The sequence below is a fragment of the Carettochelys insculpta genome, chromosome 1 (genome assembly GCF_033958435.1).
Source record: "Carettochelys insculpta isolate YL-2023 chromosome 1, ASM3395843v1, whole genome shotgun sequence".
NCBI classification, from domain to species: Eukaryota; Metazoa; Chordata; order Testudines; family Carettochelyidae; genus Carettochelys; species Carettochelys insculpta.
In genome coordinates this window covers 316697454-316725439 of record NC_134137.1, presented here as the reverse complement: position 1 = coordinate 316725439, position 27986 = coordinate 316697454, and the positions used below count along the sequence as shown (strand labels likewise).

General features: G+C 43.5%; 1 protein-coding gene across 6 annotated transcripts in view; it reads left to right on the top strand.

The window, feature by feature from the left end:
• Positions 1–27986, top strand: part of USP15 (ubiquitin specific peptidase 15) — a 137860-nt gene that overhangs the window by 25295 nt on the left and 84579 nt on the right. For 3 of the 6 annotated variants that reach the window (XR_012648126.1, XM_075013799.1, XM_075013833.1), the window contains exons 3-4: positions 18241–18371; positions 21724–21850. Coding sequence is in view for 3 of the 6 variants with exons in the window: in XM_075013799.1 (XP_074869900.1) it covers positions 18241–18371; positions 21724–21850 (258 nt within the window). In the remaining 3 variants the exon portion in view is untranslated. Of the gene's footprint in view, positions 1–18240; positions 18372–20811; positions 20977–21723; positions 21851–27986 lie in introns of those variants that run through there. The other 3 variants (XM_075013841.1, XR_012648139.1, XM_075013809.1) reach the window with 3 other exon arrangements.

Sequence of the window (27986 nt, the reverse complement as noted above, 5' to 3'; positions counted from 1 at the left end):
CTGTCTTACGTTTTCTTTTGAGTTTTATCTTGATGTTCACAATCACTAAACTGTGGTCTGAGTCTAAATTTGCTCCTTGGAAAGTTCAGCACTGCTGTACTGATGTTATCCATCTTCTTCTTATCAAAATCATATCCGTCATGTTCTTAGACTTCCTGTCATTCGATCGCCACATCCACTTCATACAGTCCTTTTGTTGGAATCTTGTGTTGCAGATCACCATCTCATGCTCTCTAGGAAACTCTAGCAGTTTCTCACCTTGTTCATTTCTTTCTCCATATCCAAACCTTTCCATGACTCTCTCTCAACCTTCATTATCTGTTCCAACCTTCACATTCCAATCGCCTCTGATGTTCAACACATCTTTCTTTATCTCCTCCGCCGTCTTTGTCAAGTCATGATAGAATAGCCCAATCTCTTCCTCCATACTGCCCGACGTGGGTGCATACACCTGAATGACTGAGATGTTGAACGGTTTTGCTTTGAATCTCGCTACCATCATTCTTGCACTCACCAGTTTGTGTTCTAATAATGCTCTTCTAGCTGTTCTTTTGATAAGAAGGAATCCAACTCCTGCTTCATGCTTTGTTTCGTTTCCTGACCAAATGACTTCACAACTGCATATCTCTTTTGATGCCATCCAAAGTATCTGTGCCAGTCCAAGTGTATCGCATTGGGATCTCTCCATCTCCTTCCAAAGCAGCTCTATTTTTCCAGTTGTCCACAGAGTTTGGACATTTCTTGTTCCAATTGATAGTATATTTGTTAGTTGTAATTTTCTTTTAGTAGCCAGCTTACCGACCCAACCCCGATGGCTCGATTGGTATCGCGGACCTTGTTTATCTGGCTGACATCTGAGCTGGCATCTTTTATCATTTAGTTGTACTGGCATCAGATTTTATTCGTATTGTTGTTTGACAGTGTTAGCCAATGGTCGGGTGAGATACCACCTGTGCCCTTATTTTCATCTGAGTCTTTAACTGCTAGGACAGACAGCCCCTTCGCAGTGGGCAGCCCAGGCAGGCTGACAGATGCCCCCGGGTCCTAACACCCGAGTCTTCAACTGCTAGGACGGAGTCCCTTCGCAGCGGGCAGCCAAGAAGGCTGACAGGTGCCCCACAGGTTGTATTGAGAGCCCCTACACCCGTGTCTTTAACTGCTAGGATGAGGTCCCTTCGCGGTGGATAGCCAGGGAGGCTGACAGGTGCCCCAAGAGTCTGCTCCGTGGAGGCAGCACAACTCAGCGCTCAGCTCTCAATACGCCCCACCAGTGACCGGGCTGTTACAGCTGAAAAACAGCTGGGTTCTTTGTTTTGTGTTCAGTTTGCACAGTAACAGGAAGAGTCAGGTTACCACTTAACTGATTACTTGTTTATTTAACTAAAAGAGTTAAGCTCTTATGGTTACAAGATATATACATACACACACTTTATTGCAAACTTACAAGATTTATACTTTGTTACAAAGATTACAAGGTTTACACTCTGTTCTTTAGTTGTCAATAGCTAGCATGTAACAATTCATAGATCTATTATTGAATGCGCACAAAGAAAACAAAAGAAAAGCAATACACTTCACAGGTCTTATTCTCACCCCTGCATTACCAACGTGGCGTGGCCAGCATTTCACTCAATCCCTCGGGAAGAAGCAATAAATAACGAGGACCTCAGGAGGCAATGACCCTCCTGACCGGCAGGTAGGGGTAATTGGAGCTCAGTTAGGGGGTCTGCCAGGCCCTTCTTTATACCCATTGGGTCACGTACGCTTCTTACTTATCTAAAAGGGTGCCAATTGAATTAATTCATCTGAGACACTAGTTCTCACAAGGCTGGTTCACACCTGTGGGGTAGAGATAATTTTAGGGCATTCTTTCTTTATGGGCCGGAGATTTTTCCTTGTCTGGGACGTTTGTGTAGGCGAATCAACTGATGGTAATTAGCCAAGGGCAGTCCAAGGCCGGGCTGTTTATTAGCCGATTGTCTCTTGCTCCGGACCATTCAAAAGACCGTGGCTGAGATAAGCACATTTGCGCTCTCAGGCATTCCAGGGCTGAGCTGTTAACCCTTTTGGTGCTCTGAAGCACGCAGGAGAGACAAGATGGAGTTGAGAAAAGTGGGGGTTCTGTCTGGCTACAGACAGTCAGCACATTGACACGCATCTGACCAACCCTCCTCCCTTCGTTCAGGCTTGGGACTGCCATGGAGCTTGTAGAGGCTTCATGGAAGAGTTACTTTTGCACTGACATAACTAAATTGTGTTAAAATTATGCCTCATGGCCATGTCTGTACTACATACCACTGAAGGCAGCATTTAAAGTTCATGTAGCTACAAATCACTGAAAATCCTGCTGTGGCCACTGCAGTATGTAGCTACACATGTCAGTGAAAGTCTGTGGCATGGAGACATTGAGCAAAACCTTCACCAGCCCTCTGCTGTAAGAGCCTTTCACCAGGCAAGGAGTGGCTGCTGCAGTGGGAAAAGAGTGAGCTGTCCCCTCAGTGTAAAGGCTCTAACAATGGAGGGCTGGTAGATGCTTTTCCCACTGACCCTGTAGGGGGATCAGACTCTAATGGTGGGGAGTTGGCAGAGCCTTTCATCCCTGCCAGCGTATTTGCTTGCCGCAGGGAAAGACTGCAATGGGGAACTGCCTAGACTTTTCCCCATTGTCTTCACTTGCCAGAATCTTTGTCTGCTTACAGAGTGTTTTCCTGCATAGGGGGAAGGCTCCACCAGTGGGGCTGCAATGAAATGCCACACCACTGAAAAGAGCGGCATATATAGCAAGACATGATTTAGATGAATAGAGAACTACGTATGGTAGGTACTCACATACATGCCTTTCAGGTGTGCTGTTACTTACCTCAGCCTCCGTTCCTGCTACATTGCTATTTAAACCTGTGTTGGGGGGACCCATTTACTTACTTACTCTACTTCTTTACTCTGAAGAAGTGTGCAATGTAGCGGTATCCTTAGTTAAACAGGTATATCTTCGTCATGTAAACAGGCACATAAACCTTATTGCAGTAACCTCTGAGAGCATGAACAAGGTGCATGGTAGGTTTTATGACTCTCTAAAGAGGTTTCCACAATGAAAATGAGATTATTTGGTATCCTTTATGGCTGCCTAAATTAGGATTAAATTTTAAGAATAGTTTATAACAACATATTCTACTACAACAACAGCTACTGATAATAGTAATTTATGGTAGTCACTGTCAGTGACTGCAGAGAAGTATAATATAAACTTATAGTGAACTGTAACTTTTTCCCTCAAAAATAGTTATGCTAAGGTAGGCTTGTGCAATGTTAAAGATCCCCCCTTCTTCACAGAAAATATCAGGGCAATGGTTGGTCTAGACCAGTGTTCTTTATTTGACAGGAACTAGTGCCAGAAGTACAGAAAAAGATTAAACATGCTTCCTTGGTGCATCCATATTCCCCTGCTGTCCAAAAATTAAACAGTTCTGACTCATCCAAGACAATTGGTGATTTGGGATATACTCTGAAGCAAGAGGATTTGTATCCTCATCCTGTTTTATTTAAAACTAGTAGTTTTGAGTAGTGCCTCTTGTAGTTGAATCTTTTGTGTCAGCAGAGAGCATCAGCTGCTGCCGAGATTCAGAGACCTACTTTCCTCCTTCACTGAGGCAGTATCAACTTACTCTTCCCACATTGTTTGTCTTTGTTCAATCAGGAGGAGGAAGGGAGATGATTTGTAACTGATTCATTAGCACTACTGTAGTTAAGAACAAATAATGGCCATATTGGATCAAAACAATAGTCCATCTAGCCTAGTGGTCTGTCTCTGACAATGGCAGGCACTTCTGGCAGCTGAAGTTGTAGGTATTCCTGGAGAATGGGGATGCATCCCTGAGTATTTTAGATAATAGGAATTGGTGGACCCCCTTCAGCATGAACTTAAGCTGTTTCATTTCTAGAGGGGTGCTTCGGCTTTCACAGTATTCCATAGCAATGAGTTTCATGGTTCACTGTGTGTGTTTGTTTTAAACCTTCTGTCAATTTCATTGGATGGCTCTTAAGTCTTGTGTTATGTGAAGGGATTAACACTTCCCTGTTAGCTTTTTCCATACCGGTTATGATTTTATAGACCTCTGTACTATCCCTACTTAGTTGTATTTTTCCCCAAACTGAACAACCCCAGTCTTTTTTCTTCTCTTTCCTCAGAGGAAGCAGTTCCATACCCCTAATCATTTTTGTTAACTTTCTCTGCATCGCTTCCATGTCTAATATTTATTTTTGTCATGGACAGCTAGAATTGAACATGCTATTCAAGGCATAGGCGTGCCATAAAGTTGTATAGCAGCATTTTCTATTTTATTATCTATCCCTTCCCTAATGGTCCTTATATTCTGTTAGCTTTTTGACTGCTGCTGCAACTTGTGCAAGTATTTTCAGAGAACTATCTTTGATAACCCCAAGACCTCTTTCTTGAATGTTAACAGCTAATTTAGATCATATCCTTTTGTACGTATGCATCCTTTGGGAGATACAGCTATTTACCTCTTCGTTGTGAAAACTGACCATTTACTTCTACTCTCTTTCTGTCTCTTAGCCAGTTACTGCACATCTTCTTTCTTATCCCATGGCTGTTCAGGTTAAGATCTTTTTATGAGGGACCTTATCATAGGCTATATGAAACTTCACATACATCATATTAATTGGATCATCCTTGTTCTCCAGCTTGTTGATTCCCTGGTAAAGTGCGATTGCCATTTCAAAAGCCATGTTGACTGTTCCCCCAGCATATGTGTTTTTCCTGTGTCTGATAATTCAGGGTGAGGGGGGAGTGGGTGGAGGGGGGTTACTATACTTGCAACCAGTTTACCTGGCACTGAGGATACTGATGTGTAATTGCCAAGGTTGCTTCATGAGCCTTATTTAATAACTGGCATTGCATTAACTATTCCCCGTTCATAAGGTACTGAGTCTGATTTAACGAACAGGTTGCATGCCATTTCCTATATGGTGACTGCTGTCTGCTTCTGGTGACTTATTGTTCTTCTTCGAGTGTCCCCGTGGGTGCTCCACCATAGGTGACGGCTTGGCCGGCGCCACAGATCGGATCTTCCAAGCAGTTTCTGCCGGACCGCGCATGCGCCGGCGCGCGCCGCTCCCTGGCGCGCTCCTGGCCATGTGCGCAATCCGGTCCCCGCCAGTTCCTCTCAACCGCCGTCGGCTGCAGACGGAATCCGACTAGGCTAAAGCCACATAGCGTATTCAACGACTTCATTTGTTTTCTCTTTAAAGTTTTTCAGTTCTTAGGATACCATAAGTAACCGGTTGTTATTTTGTAAAAAAAAAACAAACAACAAACAAGCTACGGAGGGACAGCTCAAGCCAGTCCCAGTAACAAGCGCCGGAGGCCGGGAGCTAGGGCCATCAGCCCTCCTGCGGAGGCAGGCCATCGGACGGGGAAACAGCACAAAGAAGTGCTAAGTACCCACAAACAAACTCAAAGACTCACCAACAATGTCCTCCTCAGGCTTTAATAAATGTGAGTCCTGCCGAGAGGCGATGCCAGTGTCCGATGGGCACAGTCTATGCATAAGGTGCCTGGGGGAGTCCCATGTGGCACAAAAATGCGCCTTCTGTGCAAAGTTAACGACCAGAGCACGGAGAGACAGGGAGATGAGAATTAAACTGCTGCTTCTTGACAAGGCCCTCCAGCCAGACGTGCCGGAGCGGCCGCAGCAGGAGGGACCCTCCGGGGCCCTTAGAAGGAAAGCTGCCTCCCTCACTCCATCAGCGCAAAAACGGAGGAAAGTTTCTCCAACCCGATCCCTGCCGGCAGCAACAGTGAGCGGGACGGGAGGAGCGAGCAGCCCCCAGCCGCAGCAACAGCTGATCGGCGGCGGCACGGAGAGCCACGTGGAAGCGGCTCAGCCTCCGATGATCAGCCAGCCGCCCCGCACCGCAGGCAGGGCGGCGGCTAAGCAAGCGCCGGTACCAGCGGCACCGCAGGCAGCGGCACCGACCCCCGGGGAACCGGCGGTGCAGAGCGCGCAGGCACATAGCCTGCAGGCGCAGAAGGACTCCGCACGTGCGGCACCGCCCTCAAGCGTGCCTAGCACGGTGCCGACGGGGCCGGGATCCCCCGCCCATCAGGGGGCGGAGTTACCTCCTCAAGGGAGGGTGAAGGCTGCACACAAGAGGAGGCATTGCAGCCCCTCTCCAGACAGGGCTGTGGAGCTCTTTTCTCACAGCCCTCCGCTCATGTTGCAGACTCCAACCAGAAGGCAGGGGCCCCCCCCTAGCCTACCCGGAGCCCCCTTCTCCTTTCCTGCAATCAGCTTCCCCATGGCTGGCACCACCCTCGCCCTTCCTGGGATTTGAATCGCTGGACTATTATGCAAAATCGCTCTCTCCAGTGTCTCGACGATCCCCCTCTCCCAGACACACAGGGTACGTGCAAAGGGAATGGTCAAGGTCACCTTCCCAGGAACAGTGCCTATACTGCCATGGTCGTCCCTACCACGCGGGGCATGGACACCATCGGCAATCTACCAGGGAGAGATCCCCACATATTACCTCGTACCCCCGAGGGCAATCGCGATCGGGGACGGAGACTCAAGCATCCCAGGGGGGACTGGCCGTGGACCCACGAGATTTTCCCTCGCAAACCTCCAGCGAGAGGGTGCACCATCACCATCAAGAACCGGAAGGGTCCAAAGAAATGTACCCCAGCGGTTCCTCGTTTTCCTCCCCGGATGAGGCCACGGCCTTAGGGGACGTCCATCCCAAGGACGATCTCAAACAGTTTCAGGAGCTGTTTAAGAGGGTAGCTTTCACGCAAGGCATCCAGACAGCACAAGTGCAAGAGAAACATCATAAGCTCCTTAAAAATTTGAGCTCCCCGGCCTCCTCCAGAGTAGCAATCCCGCTTGATGAAGCGATCTTGGAGTCCGCCACTACCATATGGCAGACCCCGGCAACTATTCCGCCTGTCCAAAAGAGAGCGGATAAGAAATACTTCGTGCCGGCGAAGGGCATGGAGTTCTTGTTTAGCCACCCCCAGCCAAACTCCTTGGTGGTGGAGTCCTCGCAGCAAAGACTAAAAACATCTCAATTTAAAACAGGGGGAATGGACAAAGATGCCAAGAAGCTAGAGCTGTTCGGCAGAAAGGTCTACTCCTCCTCCACTTTAACCTTGCGAATGGCAAATTATGCAGCGCACTTGGCGAACCATAATTTCGACAACTATGCCAGATTAACTTCCCTCATGGACTCGCTTCCAGAGGACAAAAAGCCGGTCCTCAAGGCCATAGTGCAAGAGGGCTACGCGGCTGCGAGGATGGAAGTTCAGATTGCTTTGGACGTTGCGGACACGGCAGCACGTTACACAGCAACTGCAGTGGTGATGCGACGGGAGTCCTGGCTCCAGACCTCGGGCATACCAAGAGATCTGCAGGCGAAGATAATCGACCTTCCCTTCGACTTGCAGAAGCTGTTTGCTGAATCAACTGACTCGGTCCTTCATTCCAGTAAAGACTCGAGCCACACTCAGGACCCTGGGGATTTACACCCCTCCATACTCAAAGAAAAGGTACTACCCACAGCAAAGGCGGTACCAATACCAGCAACAGCGCCCCCAGTATCACAGGGGTTACGAGCAAGGGCGGCATCAGCAGCACCAGCAGTACAGAACCCCCAGGCGACGCTCACAACAGGGCCGTCCGTCCTCGGGGCGGGGCCAAAGGCCACAAGTTTGACATACAAATCCAGGGCTGCGCCATCACCACCATTGCACAAGATCATCCGAAACGACTTTTTCACCATCGCCTCCGACCATTCTACGACCAGTGGCAAAGGATCACCACAGACAAATGGGTGCTGGAGATCATAGCCACGGGGTACGCCATCCCCTTCCAGTCGCTCCCGCCGCCGCGACCCCCGCCCAAGCCCCACCCCCAGGAGGCCTCCCATGTAGCCAGGCTCAGGCAGGAGGTGGCCCACCTAGAGTTCATAGGGGCGGTGGAAAAGGTGCCGGAGCAACTGCAAGGGAAAGGGTTCTACTCTCGGTATTTCCTGACGGAGAAAAAGACAGGAGGCTGGAGGCCCATCTTGGACCTTCGTGGCCTCAACAGGTATCTGCGCAAGCAACGTTTTCGGATGATCACTATTGCCTCCATCCTTACAGCACTGGACGATGGAGACTGGTTCGCAGCCCTCGATCTACAAGACGCGTACTTCCACATAACCATTCATCCGGCTCACCGACGGTTTCTCCGGTTCATGGTGGGCAACGAACACTTCCAATACAAGGTCCTACCGTTTGGCCTTTCCTCGGCCCCCAGAGTCTTCACCAAGACCTTGGCAGTGGTGTCAGCCTACCTGCACAGACAGGGGGTGTTTATTTTCCCGTATCTGGACGACTGCCTGCTCAAAGGGACCTCGAAAAGGGAGGTTCTCCGCATGATACGCGTCACAGCAAACACGTTCTCCGCACTTGGCCTGGTTATCAATATGGCAAAATCAAAGATAGACCTCTCACAGGACATAGAGTTCATAGGGGCTCGCATAAACTTGGTCTCGGCGAGAGTATACCTTCCAGAGGCTCGCTTTCGAGCCATCGGTTCCCTTGTGCAGGTCATCACCTTCAGCCCTACGGTGCCGGTCTTGACGTGCTTGCAGCTGCTGGGCCACATGGCAGCGGCTACGTTTGTGGTACAGAACGCCAGGTTGCACATGCGCGGCATGCAACATTGGCTGGCAAGTGTATACAAGCCGGCAGTACACACCGTTCACAGGGTGGTGTCGCCCCCACCTGGGGTGCGCGAATCCCTGCAATGGTGGGTAAACCCCGGGAACTTGCTAACAGGGGTACCCTTCCATCAGCCGCAAATATCGGTTTTCCTCACTACGGATGCCTCCCTCATAGGGTGGGGAGCGCACATGGGCGAAGAGGTGGCTCAAGGACTGTGGTCACCCACGGAACAGTCTCTGCATATCAATGTTTTAGAGCTCAGAGCAGTGTTCAACGCCTGCAAACACTTTCGAGACCGTATACAAGGCAAAGTCGTCGGGATCAGTACAGACAATACCTCCACCATGTTTTACATAAACAGGCAAGGAGGAGCTCGATCCCGTACCTTATGCGCGGAAGCAATCCGCCTATGGAACTGGTGCATCGCCCACGATATAATCCTGAGAGCCTCCTACTTGCCGGGCACGCACAACGTGAAGGCAGACCAGTTGAGCAGACGTTTTGCGCTCACCCACGAGTGGCAGATCCGTCCCGATCTTCTACGGCCCATTTTCCACGCATGGGGGTTTCCCCAAATAGATCTGTTTGCCACTCAGCACAACAAACAGTGCCCACGATTCTCCTCCAGAGCAGGGCTGGGCCGGGGGTCCCTGGGGGACGCGTTTGCGATCCCGTGGGGAGGCCCCCTGCTTTACGCGTTTCCCCCCGCAGTGCTAATCCACAAGGTTCTGCAAAAAGCCAGGAGAGACAAGGCTCGGATGATCCTGATAGTCCCAACATGGGATCGCCAACCATGGTTCCCCCTACTCCTGCGCCTGTCGGACCGCCCACCGATGCCTCTTCCGGTGGCGCCGGACCTGCTCACGCAAGCCCAGGGGTCCATAGTGCATCCGCACCCCCAAAGCCTGCGACTGCAAGCGTGGCTAATCCATGGCTCAGCTCCCTAGAGAGCACATGCACAGTGGAAGTACAGCAAGTCCTAGAAAGTAGCAGGAGGACTTCCACTAGGAAAACCTACAAACAAAAATGGACTCGCTTCATGGCTTGGTGTTCTACCAAGCAGCTGGCCCCCCTTTCGGTGCCTATACCTATAATTCTAGAGTATTTACTGGACCTCAAGAGAGCAGGACTCTCGCTATCCTCGTTAAAGGTCCACCTGGCCGCCATCTCGGCGTTCAGACATGAGGAGGGAGGGCACACGGTGTTCACCCACCCTATGGTTACCAGGTTCCTCAAAGGGTTGGTAAACCTATACCCCCCTCGGAAACCGATTCCACCTTCGTGGAGCTTGGACCTGGTGCTTACCACACTCATGGGACCACCGTTCGAGCCCTTGGCCACGGTTCCCCTTCACCTCCTTACAGTAAAGACGACCTTTCTTCTTGCAATTACGTCAGCCCGTCGGGTGAGCGAGCTTGCGGCAGTCATGGCAACGCCACCCTGTACTGTCTTTTCCAAGGAGGCGGTAACCATACGGCTGCATCCAGCCTTTGTTCCCAAAGTTTCTTCCGAGTTTCACATCAATGAACCTATTGTTCTACCCTCGTTCTATCCAAAGCCTCATAACTCCAGCGAAGAGGCGCGCCTACACCTCCTGGATGTGAGGAGGGCGCTAGCCTTCTACGTAGACAGGACCAAGTCCTTCCGAAAAACGGATAGACTCCTGGTCTCCCTCGCTCCCAAATCTAAAGGAGAAGGTCTCTCATCGCAGAGAATCTCAAAGCACATTGTATCCTGCATAAAAATGTGCTACGAGCTCAGAAAGACTCCTTTGTCGGCCACTCCCAGGGCTCATTCCACCAGGGCGGTGGCAGCATCAACAGCCTTTTTCAAGGGCGTTGCATTGAAAGACATCTGCAGAGCGGCGACCTGGTCATCCTACGACACGTTCGCCAAACATTACGCCCTTCACAGGGTATTCCAAGAGGATACCCGTCTCTTTGCAGCGGTCCTCTCGGGGACCAGCTGCACATAATCCGATTACCCACCACCTATCTGGGTTACTGCTGGGTAGTCACCTATGGTGGAGCACCCACGGGGACACTCGAAGAAGAAAGAGAAGTTACTCACCGTAGTAACGGTGGTTCTTCGAGATGTGTCCCCGTGGGTGCTCCACTTCCCGCCCATCCTCCCCGCTTCGGATCTCTGTTAGTGTTTTGCAGGGGCACCCGAGGCGGTTGGTCGAGGAACTGGCGGGGACCGGATCGCGCACATGGCCAGGAGCGCGCCAGGGAGCGGCGCGCGCCGGCGCATGCGCGGTTCGGCAGAAACTGTTTGGAAGATCCGATCTGCGGCGCCGGCCAAGCCGTCACCTATGGTGGAGCACCCACGGGGACACATCTCGAAGAACCACCGTTACTACGGTGAGTAACTTCTCTTTGTTCATCAACCTTTTCCAAAAGCTCCCCTACTGACTGCTCAGTTTGGGACGGTTCCTCAGGTTTGTCACCTAAAAAAAATTGTTGGAATGTGGGGTTTCTCCTCCAGGTTTCTCTGCAGTGAACACCAATACGAAGAATTCATTTACCTTTTTTGGAATGGCTTTGTTTTCCTTGAATGCTCCTTTAGCTCATTGATCTTCCGGTGGCACCACTGATTGTTTGTTTGGCAGGCTTTCCTGATTCTGATGTAGTTAAAAGATTTTGTGCTATTAGTTTTTGTCTTTTATTGGTTGGTCTGCAAATTCTTTTTTGTCCTAATTTATTATAGTTGACTTGTCAGAGTTTTGCCCTTTGTATTTTCCTTACTAGGATTTGATTTCCAGTTTCTAAAGGTTGCCTTTTTGCCTTTAATTGCCTCTTTTACTCCACTGTTTCGCCTTGGTGGTGTTTTTTGTTTCTTTTACTGCTTGGATGTATTTTATTTGGAATATACATTTAGTTTGTGCCTCTATTTTGGCATTTTTTAATTGTTTAATGTGCAATTTATAGATTTCAGCCTTCTGATTGTTTTTTATTTTCCATCGAAGTAGCCTTTTCATTATTTATTTCCCATTTTTAAGATAAATGCTACTGTGGGGGATTTCAGTATTTTCCCTCCAGCAAGATTGTTAAATTTAATTACCTTATGGTCATTAATACCCAGCAGTTCAGCTACTTATGCCTTCTAGACCAGATTCTGTGCTCCACTTAGGACTGAATCATGAATTTTCTCTCCTCTTGTGAGTTCCAAGACAGGCTGCTCCAAGCAGCAATTTTCTGTCCTCCTGAGGTGACATACACATAATAGTAGAGGTCCTGAGTTACGACTGTGTGTTCTGGATTTGTAACCTCTCTTACCTCCTTGGGCATTTTATAATAATCTGATAATTGACAGAACACAAACCAAAATAAGAGAGTACTGGTTAAAATACTAAGTATGTTCAGATCATCAGTGTGTGATGAAATTCATCTGATTAAATCTAAGGAAGTAGTTGAAGCAATTTGGGAACCATTAGCAATTACTTTCAATAAATCATGGAAGATGGATAAAAGAACCCTGCTCCAGAATCTGAAGAAGTAGGTCTTTCCTGCAAAAGCCTAATCCCTAATAAATAAAATTGTTAGTCTGTAAGGTGCTACAGGATTGCTTCTTTTGTTTTGCGAAGACACAGACTTGTGCAGCTACCCCTCTGAGACTATTTCTCTCTTTTGGTTTATTAGTGTCTGAGATTATGAAACAAAAAAGCAGTCCTGTAGCACTTTAAAGACTAACAAAATAATTCTGAATTTTCTAGATCTGAAGAAGTGGGTCTGTTCCATGAAAGCTCACCATCAAATAAATTATTTTGTTAGTCTGTAAAGTGCAACAGGGCTCCTTTTTTTCTTTTGCAAAGATACAGACTAACACAGCTGCATCTCTGTGAGATTGTTAAAAATGAAAATTTTTAAATATTCTAATTTTGCTGGTTTACTGTATGTGTTTGTTCTGATTCAGTAATGAAAATACTTTTGTTTTTTGGTTCTCATGCTCTGCTGTAATGGGCGCTATCTTGACCAATATGCTGGTGATAGAACCAGGAACTTGAGAGCCAAAAGCATGAGTCCATGGAATGAATTAGGGTCAGTCTGTAACACACATAGGGGACACATAACACTCTCTGACCCACAGTAGCATTGTGCTACATTGTTATAATTGGTAATATTGCAGGACACTTTTTAAATCAAAAGAATACTAATTAACAATTTCAATTATAAAAGGGAAGTATTTCTATTAATAGAATTTCCTGGTATGTATCCCTGCCTGGGGTTTCTTATACCTTTTGCTTGTTCTTTGATTGTTAGTTCCCATATATATCCCACTCTCGGTGAACATGTACTTGAAGTGATGATATGTAATTTTTTCTAAAAAAGGTGGGAGACTGAATCATGGAGAGGGGTGTCCCCTAGCACTCTGGGTTTCTCCCCAAACGAGTTGAAGGGACATCATCTCCACAGGACTATCTAAGCCTGTTAGAACTGCAAGCAATCTGCAGATCATGCAAGCATTTCCACCCATCATTCAACTCCGACACATTGAACTGATGTCAGACATGTCAACTGTGTTTTGCACCAACAAACAAGTGGGAGCAAGATCTATAAAGGCTATAAATCTTTGAAACTAGTGTACTTGCTACTGAATCACCCTGTTATCTGTACATCTGACAGGCATGCGCAACACATTTAGCCATCAACTTCATCAGGTTCTTCTCTCAAACCACAGAAGCGAGCGACATAATTCTGTAGCACAGAGTGCATTTTGCCATTGGGAATCTCCGGGCTTGTCTGTACTTACTAGAAGATCTGCAGTTTGATTTTGTGCGTGTGGTGAAGACTTGGGAAAAATTGACCTCTCTGGGCTTTGCTGTTGACCCGGTAGTCCACACTCTCATGTGGAAGAAGGGATATCAGTGTGAGACTAAAAAGACTCAGGCTTCACTAGGGAAGCAGGTTGATTCTGATACATTGATTCTAGCTATGCAAATGCTGTAGCTAGAATTGCGTATCTGAAATTGACTTATTTCACTAGTATAGATTTAGCCCCCATCCTGAAGCATTGTTTACATCCTACTGACAGGAAATACACAGCCCACTGCTCCAAAGGGGCTCATGGGCAGACTCCAGAGGAAATGCACCCCTAACGTCCTGATCAAAGCAACTGCTATATTCTTTCCCATCAATTTTTCTTAACATTAGGTTCTAAAGAAGTTAGGGAGAATGGTACAATGGTCATTCTTACTGCTTTCCAGATGGCCTTGGCAACTGTGCTCCCCCACCTTCTTCAGATGTCTGTATACCTGCATGAAAAGGTCTGAAAACTGACCTTTGACATAGAATAGAGACAGGGTGAAGCATCCCAAGCTGGCTTCCTTCTAACTCAGCGGTTCCCATCATTTTCAGGGTGGCAGCCCATTTTGACAATTCAATAAGACTTTGTAACCCCAGGCAATTCAAAACCAAGGTTGGGATTCTCCCCTGGGAATTTTTTTTTAACTAAATCTTAATTTCTCCCCATCTCCCAACCCCAGGCTTAAACCTCTCACAGCCCCAAAATGCTCCCCCCCCCAAACCTATATCACAAGTGCTGCTGTTGCCTCCTCCTGTTTCTTTGCTGGGCCACCGCCACCTCCTCCACATGCCTCCCCCTAGCTCTCTTCCTCCCTTCCCCACCTGCAGTGCAGGCAGTTCCATGGTCTGCTGCACTGAGATGAATGGGACTCAGTTTAATTTGGTTTAACAGATGGATCCCTCCTGCCAGCTGTTAAACCAGTTAAATTGAATTCCATTTCAGCCTGGCAGGGCAGGGACTGGGAGCCAGAGGAGTGCACAGTAGCAGCGATGAAAGCTGCAAATGGCTCCTTAAAGAGCTACATGCCACTAGGAGCCACCCAGCTGGTGATCCTTAGAAAATCTAATGGTGACCCTTGTTTGGGTCCTGACCCATAAGTTGGGAAAATCCCTATTCTAACTGATGGATTGTTTTCTGGATGGCTGTCAAACGTAGAAAGTGCATGCTCTGAAGCAGTTCACCAGAAATATCATAATAATAGAAGTTCTCACAATAATTTTTTTTCATGGCAGTGTGACAATTTTTTTCCAGAATGCTTAATTAACTTTAGGAAAATAAATGAATATGCACATATACAATTCCAAATCACTGTAATTTATTTACATAGTAATTTTTTTGAAGACTTAGTAGTAAAAATATTGTACAGTTTTGAACTGTTGAGGAATTACAGTTAACTCACACAAGTAACTTGAAAAATTATTTGCAATTTAAAAAATTAATCACAAGTAATCACAGTTTATATTGTGCTCTTAAATGATAGCATTCCAATTGCAATTTATTTAGTGTTTTTTGGATGTTTTCTACATTTTCAAATATATTTACTTCACGTACAACACAGAATATAAAATGAACAAGGATCACTTGATTATTTTTAATTACAAATATTTGCACTGTAAAAATGATAAAGTAGAAATACATTAGTGCAGTCTTTTATCATAACAGTTGAACTTACAGATGTAAAATTATGTACAAAAATAACTGAATTTTAAAAAAAAAGTAAAACTTTGTGAACCATTGTCATGTTTCTTTTTCAGTCTGTGGCTCAGACAAATAAGACTGTTTATATTTGTGGGATAAAAATGTTGTCCATTTCTTGTTGACAATTTCATCTAAAATTGACAATAGGTATTTGGATGTCACTGTTGCAGCTGGTGTCAGAAGGTATTTGTGTGCCAGATATGCTGATGCATCATATGTCCCTTCATGTTTTATTCTAGAGGAGATATGTCCATACTGATGATGTGTTCTGCTCGATAATAGTCTAAAGCAGCACAGACTGATGCATGATCATGTTCATCATCTGAGTCAGATGCCACCAGCAGAAGGTTAATTTCCTTTTTTCGATAGTTCAGACTCTCGAGTTTTCCCATCAGTATTGCTCTTTTAAGACATCTGAAAGCATGCTCCACATCTCGCCCCTTTCTGATTTTTTTAAAGCAGTTCCGATTCTTAAACCTTGGATCCAGTGTTATGTGGATCTTCAGAAATCTCATATTGATCCCTTCTTTGTATTTTGTTACATCTGCAGCAAAAGTGTTCTTAAAATGAACAACATGTACTGAATCTTCATCCAAGGGTACTATAACATGAAATATAAATTCAGAATATGGGTAAAACAGAGTCAGAGGCATTATAATTCTTTCCCGGGGAGTTCAGTCACTAGTTAATGTGCTGTTTTTAAACAAACATCATCGTGTCTACTGGAATGGTCGTCAAAGCCTGAACGGGCATACAAAATGTTTAGCATAACTGTTCTCACTTTCAGTTGACATTGTGAATGAGAATTAAGCAACATTATTTCTTGTAAATGTGAACACACTTGTTTCTCTGTGTCATTGGCTGAACAACAAATAGGACTGAATGGACTTGTAGGTTCTCAAGTTGTACATTATTTTGTTTTTAATTCAGTTACTTTTGTACCTAATTCTACATTTGTAAATTCAACTGTCATGATAAAAGATTGCACTAATGTACTTTGGTGAATTGAAAAGCACTGTTTTGTTTTTATAGTGCAATTATTTATAGTAAAAGGTGAATACAAAGTGATCGCTGTGCATTTGGTATTCTGTATTGTAATATAAATCAATACATTTGAGAACGTAGAAAACATCCAAAATATTTAACTAAATAGTATTCTGTTACTGTTTAACAATGTGATTAATTGTGATTATTTTTTTGTGTGCTTGGCAGCCCTAATATAGGTGTCTCTTTTTACTGGACATAAACAGAGGAGAAACAGAAGGTGCTTTGCATGTTCTTTTTTAATTCTTATTGTTTCTTTCGTTTTTTTATTGCCTTTTTATAATACTTGCTAGCTACTAAGTCTCGTGTGAGAAGTGATATTAACAAATATCACTTTTCACAACAGACTTAGTCCCAGCAATTGTAGGGAAAAACTGAGCCCTTGGTGGGGAGGTGGCTTCAGAGGCACCAGGAGGTGGGGCAATAGGGCACAAGGGAAGGAAGCAGTGGCCAGAGGTTATGGAAGAGATGGTGAGCTTTGGAAATTGAGCTCAAAACCCCGTGGCCTTAGCCCACGACCCCAGGACTGAAGCCCAATCTCATTGGCTGCCTGTTTCTCCAGATTTTGTGCCTGCAGAAAGAGATCATTAATTTACTTACACACACACACGCGCACGCACATGCACACGCGCAAAACCTACAATTGCTCCGTGGTTACACACACACACACACACTACAGTTGCTCTGTGGCTATGTCCTACGTGCATGTGCGCGCACACACACACACTACAGTTGCTCTGTGGCTATATTTACTCTTAAAATTATTTCAGATTTTCAACTGAATCAGTCTCCCATCTACATTTTCCAACATCACATACCAGTAATGAAAACCAAATGCTTTACTCCATGGTCCACCACTGATCTGTAGCATTCTGCGTACAAAATACAAGACCATGTAGGAAATTATCTAGACTGGTAATGTCAATTATGGGCATGAATGATGTTCAGGCATGGCGCAAATGAGAGGGAGAGTAAGGGTCTCAAAAATGTTCAAAATAGATGTATTCTCCTACCAAGGTGTTCCTATTGCTGAGATCTGTAAAGTGGCTTGTGCAGCTGATGCATTTCTTTGTACAGAGGTACTCCAGACAGTAGTATCAAGATGTCCTCTCACCATCTTTGAGAAACACTATGCATCACCCATTGTGAAATACATAGAGGCACCAACATTTGAAGAAGGGAAAAAGTTAACTACTTTGTGTAGTAACAGGAGTTTTTCAAGATATGTGTTCCCCATCTATAGTCCACTACTTGCTCGCCTTCCCCTTTGCTTCATATCTTTAGATATGAGATCTTTAGATTTGATATGTGGTAGAAAAAGAACTTGAGAATCTATTGGTGCAAGTTACCCTACAGGCCCTGAGCTAGAAGCATGAGAAGAGCTTAAGCACAGACCAATGAATAGTGCTAGTAAAAATCTTCCCATCTTGGGCACATGGAGCTTATGCTCCTCCACAATGAGCTACAGACAGGGATACATATCTCAAATAACTTTAGTTACTGTATAAGGTAAGTAACTTCTCTTTTTCTAGACAACACCATGTGTTGTGAACCATTTACTTTTACAGTAAGAACATTATTTATGTCAAAGTGCTGTCTATGTAGGCTGGGTGCCATCGTGGTGACTGTAAACTGCATATCCAAAAAAACTGGGAAGTTAATGGATTTTACTTCCACTTCAATGAATAGTACTAAACAGTACAATCATCATTATATCAGAGACTTCATTGCTAAAATACATTCTCCTCCCCAACCCCATGTTTATAAACTGCAGCTTGCTGCTTTGGTCAATGTTAACATCATTTGACTATTGAATTGCAAACAATAAGAAAAGGGTATATTTCTAAGAAGCAAATATTACATTTTTGTTTGTATTTTCAGTATTAATGCAGTGCTATGTCAAAAACACCAGTAATGGTCATACCTATGGATTAAAAATAGTTTGCACCCTCTTTCTCTCTCCATAGATGGCGATTCTCAGTCTCTCAAAGAGCATCTTATTGATGAGCTGGACTACATCCTTTTGCCAACAGAAGGCTGGAATAAACTAGTTAGCTGGTACACACTGATGGAAAGTCAGGAGCCAATAGCGCGCAAGGTACATGTAAATGAAGTAAACACTGTGAAACTAGGATCTTTCTAAATATAGTTTTGGAGATACTAGTGGACCTACTGAAATCAGCAGTTCTGCATATTGGAACTTTTAAAATCTTGTTCATGATGAACGTGTCAATATTATTTTAGTTCATATAGTCACTTATTTGGGCTTTTTAATATTTAGGTTTTAGGACTTGGCTCAATTTTAAAAAATGAAAAAATTGAGCAAAGCTGAACAGGGTGGGTAATTTTTTTTCATTAAGCTTAATCCTGTTATTTTTCAAGAAAACCTTAAACTTGGAGAGGCCATTGAAGCTCATTATTAGTGTAATGATCATGTAAGCTAGTGCTGAAAAAAAATCTAAATTTTATTAGCTATGGTGTACTTTTCACAATTGCAATATAAGAATTCAGAACAGATGAGCTTTTTTTGATTGTGAATTATGAAGTGTGAATTCATTGTTAATGAAGAGCTGCTACAGACTTTGTAAAGTGGTACCAGTAGCTCAAATAATGGCTCATCATATGTGATAGATAAATTAATAATCTTTCCATTCAGCATATTGCTTTTAATGGTGTCCCAGTTTTTAGCACCAAAGCAGTGTCCTGCTGTGAACAATAAGGCCTTTGGTCCAGCTGAAGTTCTGAGCAAATTAGTCAGGATATACACATCCTGGCACTGGCTCCTGACGTACCTGGGGACTGCTTGAAAACTCATTCCTTAGCATAGTCTGCCCAGAATTCCTTAGTACAAAACACTCTTGTATCTTTTTGTACAGAATTGCTTTACTTCACATTTTATAGAAAAGATGGCTAAGGTGGTTCCTTCTAATTTGAAGATTACATTTGGATTTTCAGGATGGAGATTGTAAGATAGCCAGACGATTTCCTGAAGTTGTATAAATGACTTTATGCTACTAAGAGTGTTTCCAATTGGCCAATATGAAATACTTTACATTTATGGAGCAACGAAGGGTCCTGTGGCACCTTATAGACTAACAGAAAAGTTTAGAGCATGAGCTTTCGTGAGTTAACTCACTTCTTCAGATGCTGGCATCTGACCAGCATCTGAAGAAGTGAGTTAACTCACGAAAGCTCATGCTTTAAACTTTTCTGTTAGTCTATAAGGTGCCACAGGACCCTTCATTGCTCTACAGATCCAGACTAACACGGCTACCCCTCTGATACTTACATTTATGGTAATCACTGGTTATGATTCCAGTCATGTTGCTGATTATATTTTTCTACGGCTAAGGCTTAGGCTTTGCTAACATAGGCTCTCACCATGACTTCAGTGACTTTCAACTCCGAAGTCCTTACCAGTGCATAATGCTGGTAGCTCCCATTGGGATCTACCTGTATTTCATTGGTACATGCCAGCTGGCTCTGTAGAAAAAGGCTCATGCTTTCATGGATTCATCTGTTTGGTGACAGATGCAGAGATTAAGAAACGAAAATTGTCTTACCTATTATTTTGTTTTTAATTTATATTTAAAGAAGCATCCCTGGAACTTTAGTTTTTAAGAGTAAAAATACATCTGGATGGTTACTTTTCAAATACACTTATTTACCCATGGTTATTAGGGTCTGGATGTATACATTTCAGCAGAAACAGTTTCTCTCCTTCCTTTCCACTTACGTGAAGATTCTGTAATTTCGCATTGTTAATTCACATGCACACGTGCCCTTTAAACAGGGACTATTATTGTTAGGAGGAGCTAACTAGTAAAGTATTGGGGATAACAGAAGTGTCAAAGTAGAAAGCCCCAAGAACACACTTCCTGGGTGGTTATCTTAGAGTTGCTCAAAGAGAGATTTTTCCAAGATTTGCTGTAGTATGTGGACACATTAATGGGAATCAGATGGAAAATATCTTCATGCCACAGTTATGGATACATTTTCTCTCTTTATCATCATCATTCCCTCCCACCCCTCATTTTTTCTTTGATTTCTCTATCCTGTTTCCTCTTTAATCTTTCTGCAGAAGTAGGTGAGGGATGTTTTTTCTTTGATATCTGACAGAACAGTCTCCCTATTTGACTATATACTTTTTGTTTTAATCCCTTTTGCTTTGCGGTCATGTTCTTTGCTGTTGTGAGACTTTTTGAAGCTATGCACCCAAATTTAGATTATTATAGCGATGTACTACTACATTATTGATGTTGCTTAGCATGGTCTTTTGGATAAAACAGTAGTGCATTCTCAATGCTATGCTTGTGCTTTCACATTGCTTTAATCTTTTGGTAAGCTGCACCAAAGGAAATCACAGTTTACATCACTGCAGCACCTAGATAGATATAAACACTTCATTGTACATAAGTGGTTAAACTTGTGTTAAGATGCCTTGTCCTTTAAAGGTGACACAATCTGTTAGTCATTACAGCTCAAGGCTAAAGTTAAATACTGTGTGAATAATTCATTGATGCCTATTTTTTCTATAGTACTTGCTTTTAAGCATGTTTGGTACAGAGGATCCCTCCTAGCAATTATTTGGTGCCTTCCTTTTTACCGTATTTGTCTGATGTATCATATGTCAGGCTGATGGCTATTTTCAGAACACTCTACATGACTGAGTACTGCAGTTACACTTTGAAGGATCAAAAGGAAAATACATTAAAGAGGTGACCATGAATGTATTTTCTGAATTTTACTTTGATTAATTTGCCTGTTTCCATGTCTGCTTCACTGTTTGGTAGTGGGTATTGCAAAGCAAATTTGGTAAAGAACAAATGTTAAAATATCTGGGGTGGATGAAGCCAGACACTGATATATCTACTACAAGAGCAGAGATGAATGACTTGGCTGGCAGTTCTTGCTTATGTACAGTATTTGTTTTAAAAGTCTGTTATGTAATATCCCATATTGTTAATATATTGTGTAGTAGTTCGTAAAGTTTTATCAGTAGTACAAAATAGGAATTTTTAACTCTATGTCAAGGTTTAATATATGGAACTACAAGGTTGTTTCTTAATACTTCAAGGAACTAACAGATTTTAAAACTGAAAGTTTTCTATTTTTCTTAATGTGCATGTTGATTGTATGCACACATACATATTTGTGTGATAGGTAAGTATATAATGCATAGTATTAATATATGCACATATAAAAGTCACAGAAAAAGAAACAGTTGTTAGAAAATTCAACTTTTCAGGTCCTGAGCTTTTTCTAGAAATGTTCTAGTGTTGTTTTATTTCTGATATTTGTCATTTATATAGTTAGTACCTTTTATGTTCCCTGAATTTTATTAGTTTCCTCCAGAGGTTTCTAAAAACAAGTACATGTACGTATGTGTATCTAAATATATTTCGATTTCATAGCAGACACTGATCTGTTGAGTTTTTTTTTCCCCCCAGGTGGTTGAACAGGGTATGTTTGTAAAGCACTGCAAAGTAGAAGTATATCTAACAGAATTAAAGCTGTGTGAAAATGGAAACATGAACTATGTTGTGACACGAAGATTTAGTAAAGCAGATACAATAGGTATGCACAGTTTTCCATATTCTGTAAATGTAAATATCTGCATTTAATGTTACTTGAGAGTTATGGCTTAGATCTCAGTTTTAGTTATATTTTATCTACTGACCTTCATAAGGATGAAAAAAATAGATGAACTATGAATATAACATCCGTTCATTATTTTGCAAATTGTAACAAGATCAGGTTCGTTTGAAACAAAAAGCAGAATCTGACGACTCATTAAATGCTGTTTTAACTATAAGACTAAATAACTTTTAGTTTTAAAAATGAAATTTGGCATTTTGCTAATAAGGATAAATAAGCAACTGGTATAACTACAGAAACTTTATTTTTTAGAGAACAAAAGTAGGCATTTTTTATCTTTATTTGAGGCCATAGTGCTGTTGCTTGGTAATTTTGAGCATGTGAAAATTATACAATGACATGGCACCCTTATTTGTTCTACCCCTGTCCTTAATGATGAATAGTGTCATGGTGGTAGAAGGGAAAGATGCACTAGCGTGAGAATGTAGTGAACATTTCTGAGACGTCATTGTCTAACAGTTATTCCAAATTATACCCATATTTCTACTCTCTGGTATACGGAGGAAGGCTGGCTTTTTTAGAGTGACAAAGTAAGTAAGGGGATATCGTTCATTAGACCGACTTTAGAGAGAGAAACTTTGGCGCTCATATGGTGTTCTGCTTGTCTAGGAAACAAACTGAGGATGTCAAAGACAAACGAAAGATGGGAGGGATTGTTTAACATATATACCTAATACACATTTCAAATGACCATTTAAGGTAAAGTGGCTCAATAATGCCCCTCCAGTCATAAGGCAGAAAGGGTATGTTTGAAGGAAACAGATGGTTGCAATAAGCAATAAATCCAGTTTTTCTATTCAGTCTGTTTCTCTTGGGCTCAATCTGCGCTACAGTGATCTTTTGAAAGTTCTTCCAGAAGATCTCTTCCAAAAAAAACTTCTTTTGAAATAGTGCATCCACACACAAAAAAGCAGATTGAAAAATCAATTTGCTCTTCGAATAAAGAGCATCCACATAGCCCCCACTCTTTCAAAAGAATGAGCCAGGGATCAAAAAATCCAGCGCCCTGAGGACTGCTGTTTAGAAAAAAGGGCCCCCTGGGTATCAACACTCATCTTTTTCTGAAAGAATTTTTTGGAAAAAGGCACTTTTCCTCATCTGGGAGAGGAAATTGGCTGCTGGAAAAAATGTTGCATTCTTTTGGTTTCAGATCGAAGGAGTACATTTTGTGTGTAGCTGCTCTGTGGGTTCTTTTGGAAATGGTCCATTCCTCCCGCCCCCAAAAAAAACAAAAACACTCGATAGTATAGATGCAGCTCTAGTGTCTAGCAAAAGTTAAGAATTCAGATTCCCAGGCTCACCTTTTGAAGATAAAAACTTTGAGGATACGGACTAATACATAACTTACAGGCTGTGGCCATACTGCTCCTCCCTTTTGGAAGAGGCATGCAAATACGACTGATCTGAAATGCAACTGAGGTGCAGATTTAAATATCCTGTGCAGATTTAAATATCTTCATTTGCATATTCACATGGGATCTTGATTCAGGAAGAGCTGATTTCAAAAGCCAAAACAGCTGCGTAGATGGGGTTCGTTCAAAAGGAAACCCCTCTTTCTAAAGCATCCGTCTTCCTAATTTTTTTCAGGAAGAAGTGTGCTTCTGAAAATGTGGTTTCCATTCGAATGAACCCTGCCTACACAGCTGTTTTGGCTTTCAAAATCAACTCTTCTGGAATTGAGATCCCACATGAGTATACAAATGAGGCACAAGGTATTGAAATCTGCACCTTATTTGTATTTTCGAGTAGCTGCATTTGCATGCCCCTTCCGAAAGAAGGGGCAGTGTAGCCACAGCCAGAGAGTGAGTTTGTTGTGGATTTTTTTTTAAAGTGTTCACCAGCATGTGATATGGTAACTTTTTTATGCTAATTTTTGTGAGGTTTGATATAAAGTCTAGATCTGATCTTACCTACCTTAATATTTCTGAGGAATACCTGTGAGCAAATGCATGCCACTTAACTTTTGGTAAACCAATTCTTGATTAATTTTATTGCTGGCATTCATCAAAAAACACAACTAGACAGTATGAAGGCATTTTAATTGCTTCAGTGTCACTTAGATCTGTATAATACTGTTAAGTCATCTGACATAGTTCTTCGAATTATTATCCATGTGAATTCCACTTTCAGTACATGCGCATGCTATGCAAATAACATCTGATTCCTTTAGACAGTTGTGTCAGTTAGGGTCATGCCTGCACCTCACATGTCCTTTGTACACTTTTTCATGCTCACGCACAAACATCAAGTATCTCTCAATTCTTTCTTAATATCTGCTACCCCTTAAATTGTCCACCACAACTTTGTTCATTGTGCACATTACTCTTCATAAGTAGTTCCTCCCTGTCAGTGGTATGGGTAATATGTGCATACACATGCTACGGGCTGAGCCTCTCTAGTCCCTTGGGACTTAACTGGTGCCCAATGAGAGACTTTTCTTGTCTAGCAGTATTACCAACACGTTCATTGCTTACTGGGCCCTCAAAAGACAATTAATGATAAATTACTGCTAAATAATAGCACAGAACACTGAGAGCCAGGACTGGTGGCTGTAAACAAACTTTATGGGGCCACAAGACATTTGGTCACACCAGTGATAAATTGTGTCCTGTCTAATTAAAATCATGCCAGATTACAGAGGTTGCCAGGCAATAGAGTGCTGGACGAGAGAGGTTCAACCTGTATATGCATTTCTACTTAGATTTTAGTCATTATGCTAAAAATCCCTGCATAGAGTCCATAGAAATATGACAGAAGAAAAATTCATGAGCTTCAAAACTGTCACTGTATGAGTGTTACTTAATAATGGGCATTCCTAGTGCCCTTTTTTGCCTGGGAAAGTGAGAGAGACATTCCCAGGCAATAGTCCATATATTGCTGTCCTGGAAACACCAAGAAAACTAAAGTAGTGGCTCTCAAGCTTTCCAGACTGTAGATCATCTGTCAAGAATCTGATTTGTCTTGTGTACACCTAGCTTTCACACTTCTTAAAAACTTGCAAAACAAGACATAAAAATACAAGAGTCACAGCACACTATTACTGAAAAATTACTTACTTTCTCCTTTTTACAGTATAATTATAAAATACATCTTTGGAATATAAATATTGTATTTACATTTCAATGTATAGTATATAGGGCAACATAAATAAATCACTGTCTATGAAATTTTAATTTGTTCTGGCTCTCCTAGTGCTTTTTATCTAGCCTGTTGTAAAACTAGGTAGATAGATATATAATGTGATGTACCTACGCTAGAAGACCTCCGAGTACACCCAGGAGTACAGAGACCCCAGTTAAAAATCACCAAACTAGAGAAGCCACCTGAATTAGCTCTTCCTCGAGCACTTAATGCAAGCTGCTTTAGACCAGCCTTCCAGTCATTCCTTCTTTGTGAGTATCCCAGCAAGCTGAGATTCTACCCGAATTCCAGGCTACATCATCTAAGAGGCCCTAGTCATTCATCTCTGCTGCTGACTATTTCTGGAAAGAAAAGTGGACTGCTCCACAAGGACCAGATCACTTGTCTTAGTTTCAACCATCCAAGGGTCAAAAGAGAGCAAAAAGGTCCTTGAGGTGTCATGCTACCAACTAGTTAGAAAGCATCAGAAAGTGTAGACTGGGTTTCTCTCAGTATAGGTTCTTTAGCATCAACCTTGGTAGTGAGTGTTTTGGTACCTGAAGATTCAGTACTCACCACTTCCATATTGATTTCCTTGGAGGATGTTCTTTGCTACAAACAGCATGTTGTGGTACCTGTTGTCTCCAGACTGTGTAGGTACAGTACTAAGATGTCTACGCTGTGAAATAAATTCATTTTTAATAAATTTGATTATTTAACCTTAATATTATGAATTCGAATTAAGTGTCCACAAAGCTTCTTGAAAGTTGACCCACCTTGTTTTGTGTCAAGTTTCCGCATCCCCATTGCCCTGTCCAAGTTTGACAGGGTGAGCATTGCATTGTGGGTACCTATGCCACAGTGCTTTAGCCGCAGTTGCTAGAGGGGGTTTCGTGTTTAAATTCCGTAATGTAAAGAACTGTCTCAGAATTCAGAGCACCAGTAACTGCACGAAAACAAACTGGAGATCATGCCATTTGCTGCTGTGGCATTCCAGCGCAAGCATGGATCCCCAAATGCTTCAACTTATAGCACGCATAGTTTCAGCAATCACACTGGCTGTCATGCTATTTTAAATTCAATTACAAAGGTCAGTGATGGTTCAATATCATAATGGTGGAGAAAGCCCAACAAAGCACGACAGTCCCATGGTGCTGGGGAGTTCTGAAAATGAGAAGAAATACTGGGTGTAAAGGGACATGGGAGGGGAGATGCCCAGCAGAGCATGGCAGCTGCGTGACACCGGGGAATCCTGAAAATGAAAAGAAATGCTGGGTGGAAAGGGACATGGGAGGGGAGAAGCCCTGCAGAGCCTGCAAGCCACGTTGGGGGCTGAGGGTTGGGAATGGAGTGCCCGCCGGCTGCTGCAGGAGGCAAGTTTAAAGGAGCAGGAAGCATGTTAAAGAAAAACAAAAAACAGATGCAAATTCCCGTGCTTCTGCAGGTTGCCAAAGACGTCGTCACCCTCCTAAAACTAACAGATATGGAGAAAGAACAGCTACTCCTGCTGTGTGACCATAAGCCTGGAAAATTTGCTAAAATGCTGTGTGGCGCCATGACACCAGATTGCTATCTGGTTGCCTGGTGTGGCATTGTGTGCTACCGTGGAACCCACAGCAAGTCAGGCCTGCCCAAGAGCCTTGTGGGGAAAAAAAATACAAAAGTGCCTGCCTGGGTGAGGCTTTTGAGGAGATCTCCAAAAAAAGAGAAGCGCTCCATCCCAAGAAACGTTAACATGCTGTTCTGAGGGGCAAAGCAAACCTGTACTCATACACAACCTTATAGCTATACCCACCCCCAAACTGCTTCTAGCATGCACCTGAACAGCTTGGTCCAGAGGTCTCAGGGCCTGCCTTAGAGGGGACCAGTTCACCAAGGTCTGAAGTGAAGAGCTCCGGGCTGTCTGGAAGAACGTCCTCTGTCCCCTGCTCGTTGCCCCCCTCCTCTTCTCTGTTACCCTCTTCCTCCGGGGCACCCAGCTCCTCTGGGTTCACCATGAAATCCATACGAGGGCCTCCAGCAGTGTCGTAATTCAGATCTGGGCTCCATGGTGGGGTCACTCCCCATAAGCATGTACCAGCTGTTCATAATAGTGGCATGTATGTGGAACTGCCCCAACCACTGGTTGGCTTCCTGGACTTTATAATAGGCTGCTGGAGTTCTTTTACCTTCACCCAGCATTGCACTGAGTCCCAGGAGTAGCCTTGGGCAGTCATCTCATTCAACATCTGATCATAGGTTGCTGCATTTCTCTTGGCCACCTGAAGTCTCTTTGCCACCAACTGGCCTCCCCAGATTACGAGAAGATCCAGAATATCCGGGTGGGTCCATGCTGGGGCTCTCTTGTGACCCTGAAAAGTACTAGGCAGATCAGTACCCTGAGTGCTCATGATTAGAGTAGATGGCTGATGCTGCAATTGCTAGTGTGGAAGCCATCTTGTATAGAAGCCATTTCACATTTCTTACTTCTGCACGTACACAAGAGCTTGAACTTTTCCTCACCTATTTGGGAATGGCAGGGAGGATGAGCGCTATGGAACGCATTAATGAACTGTTTGGATTTGGGGCTCCTACTCCCTGACACCTGTTCCTCCTTACTGATAAGTTTTCTCTCTGAAAGTGATTTATGTTTCTCTAACTAATTGCCTCTGGCACTGGACTTGTTTGTGTAAGGGTATAAAATACCAGTGTTAGCTGCATCAAGCAGCCTTGCTGGACCTGGTTTTACTAGCGTCCAGTTTGGCTCATCTGTTGCCTTATTGAATTCAATAAAGCTGAATGTTAGCTGCCTAAACACAGAGAAGTCATGTGCTTCAACACTACCAATGCAGTGCGATGCGATGGGCAAAGGAATTTTGTCATAATGGGCACCCTTTGTATTTGCAGGGCTGGGTGCTGCTGAATTCCAATTCAAATTCTAATTCAAACTCAATCA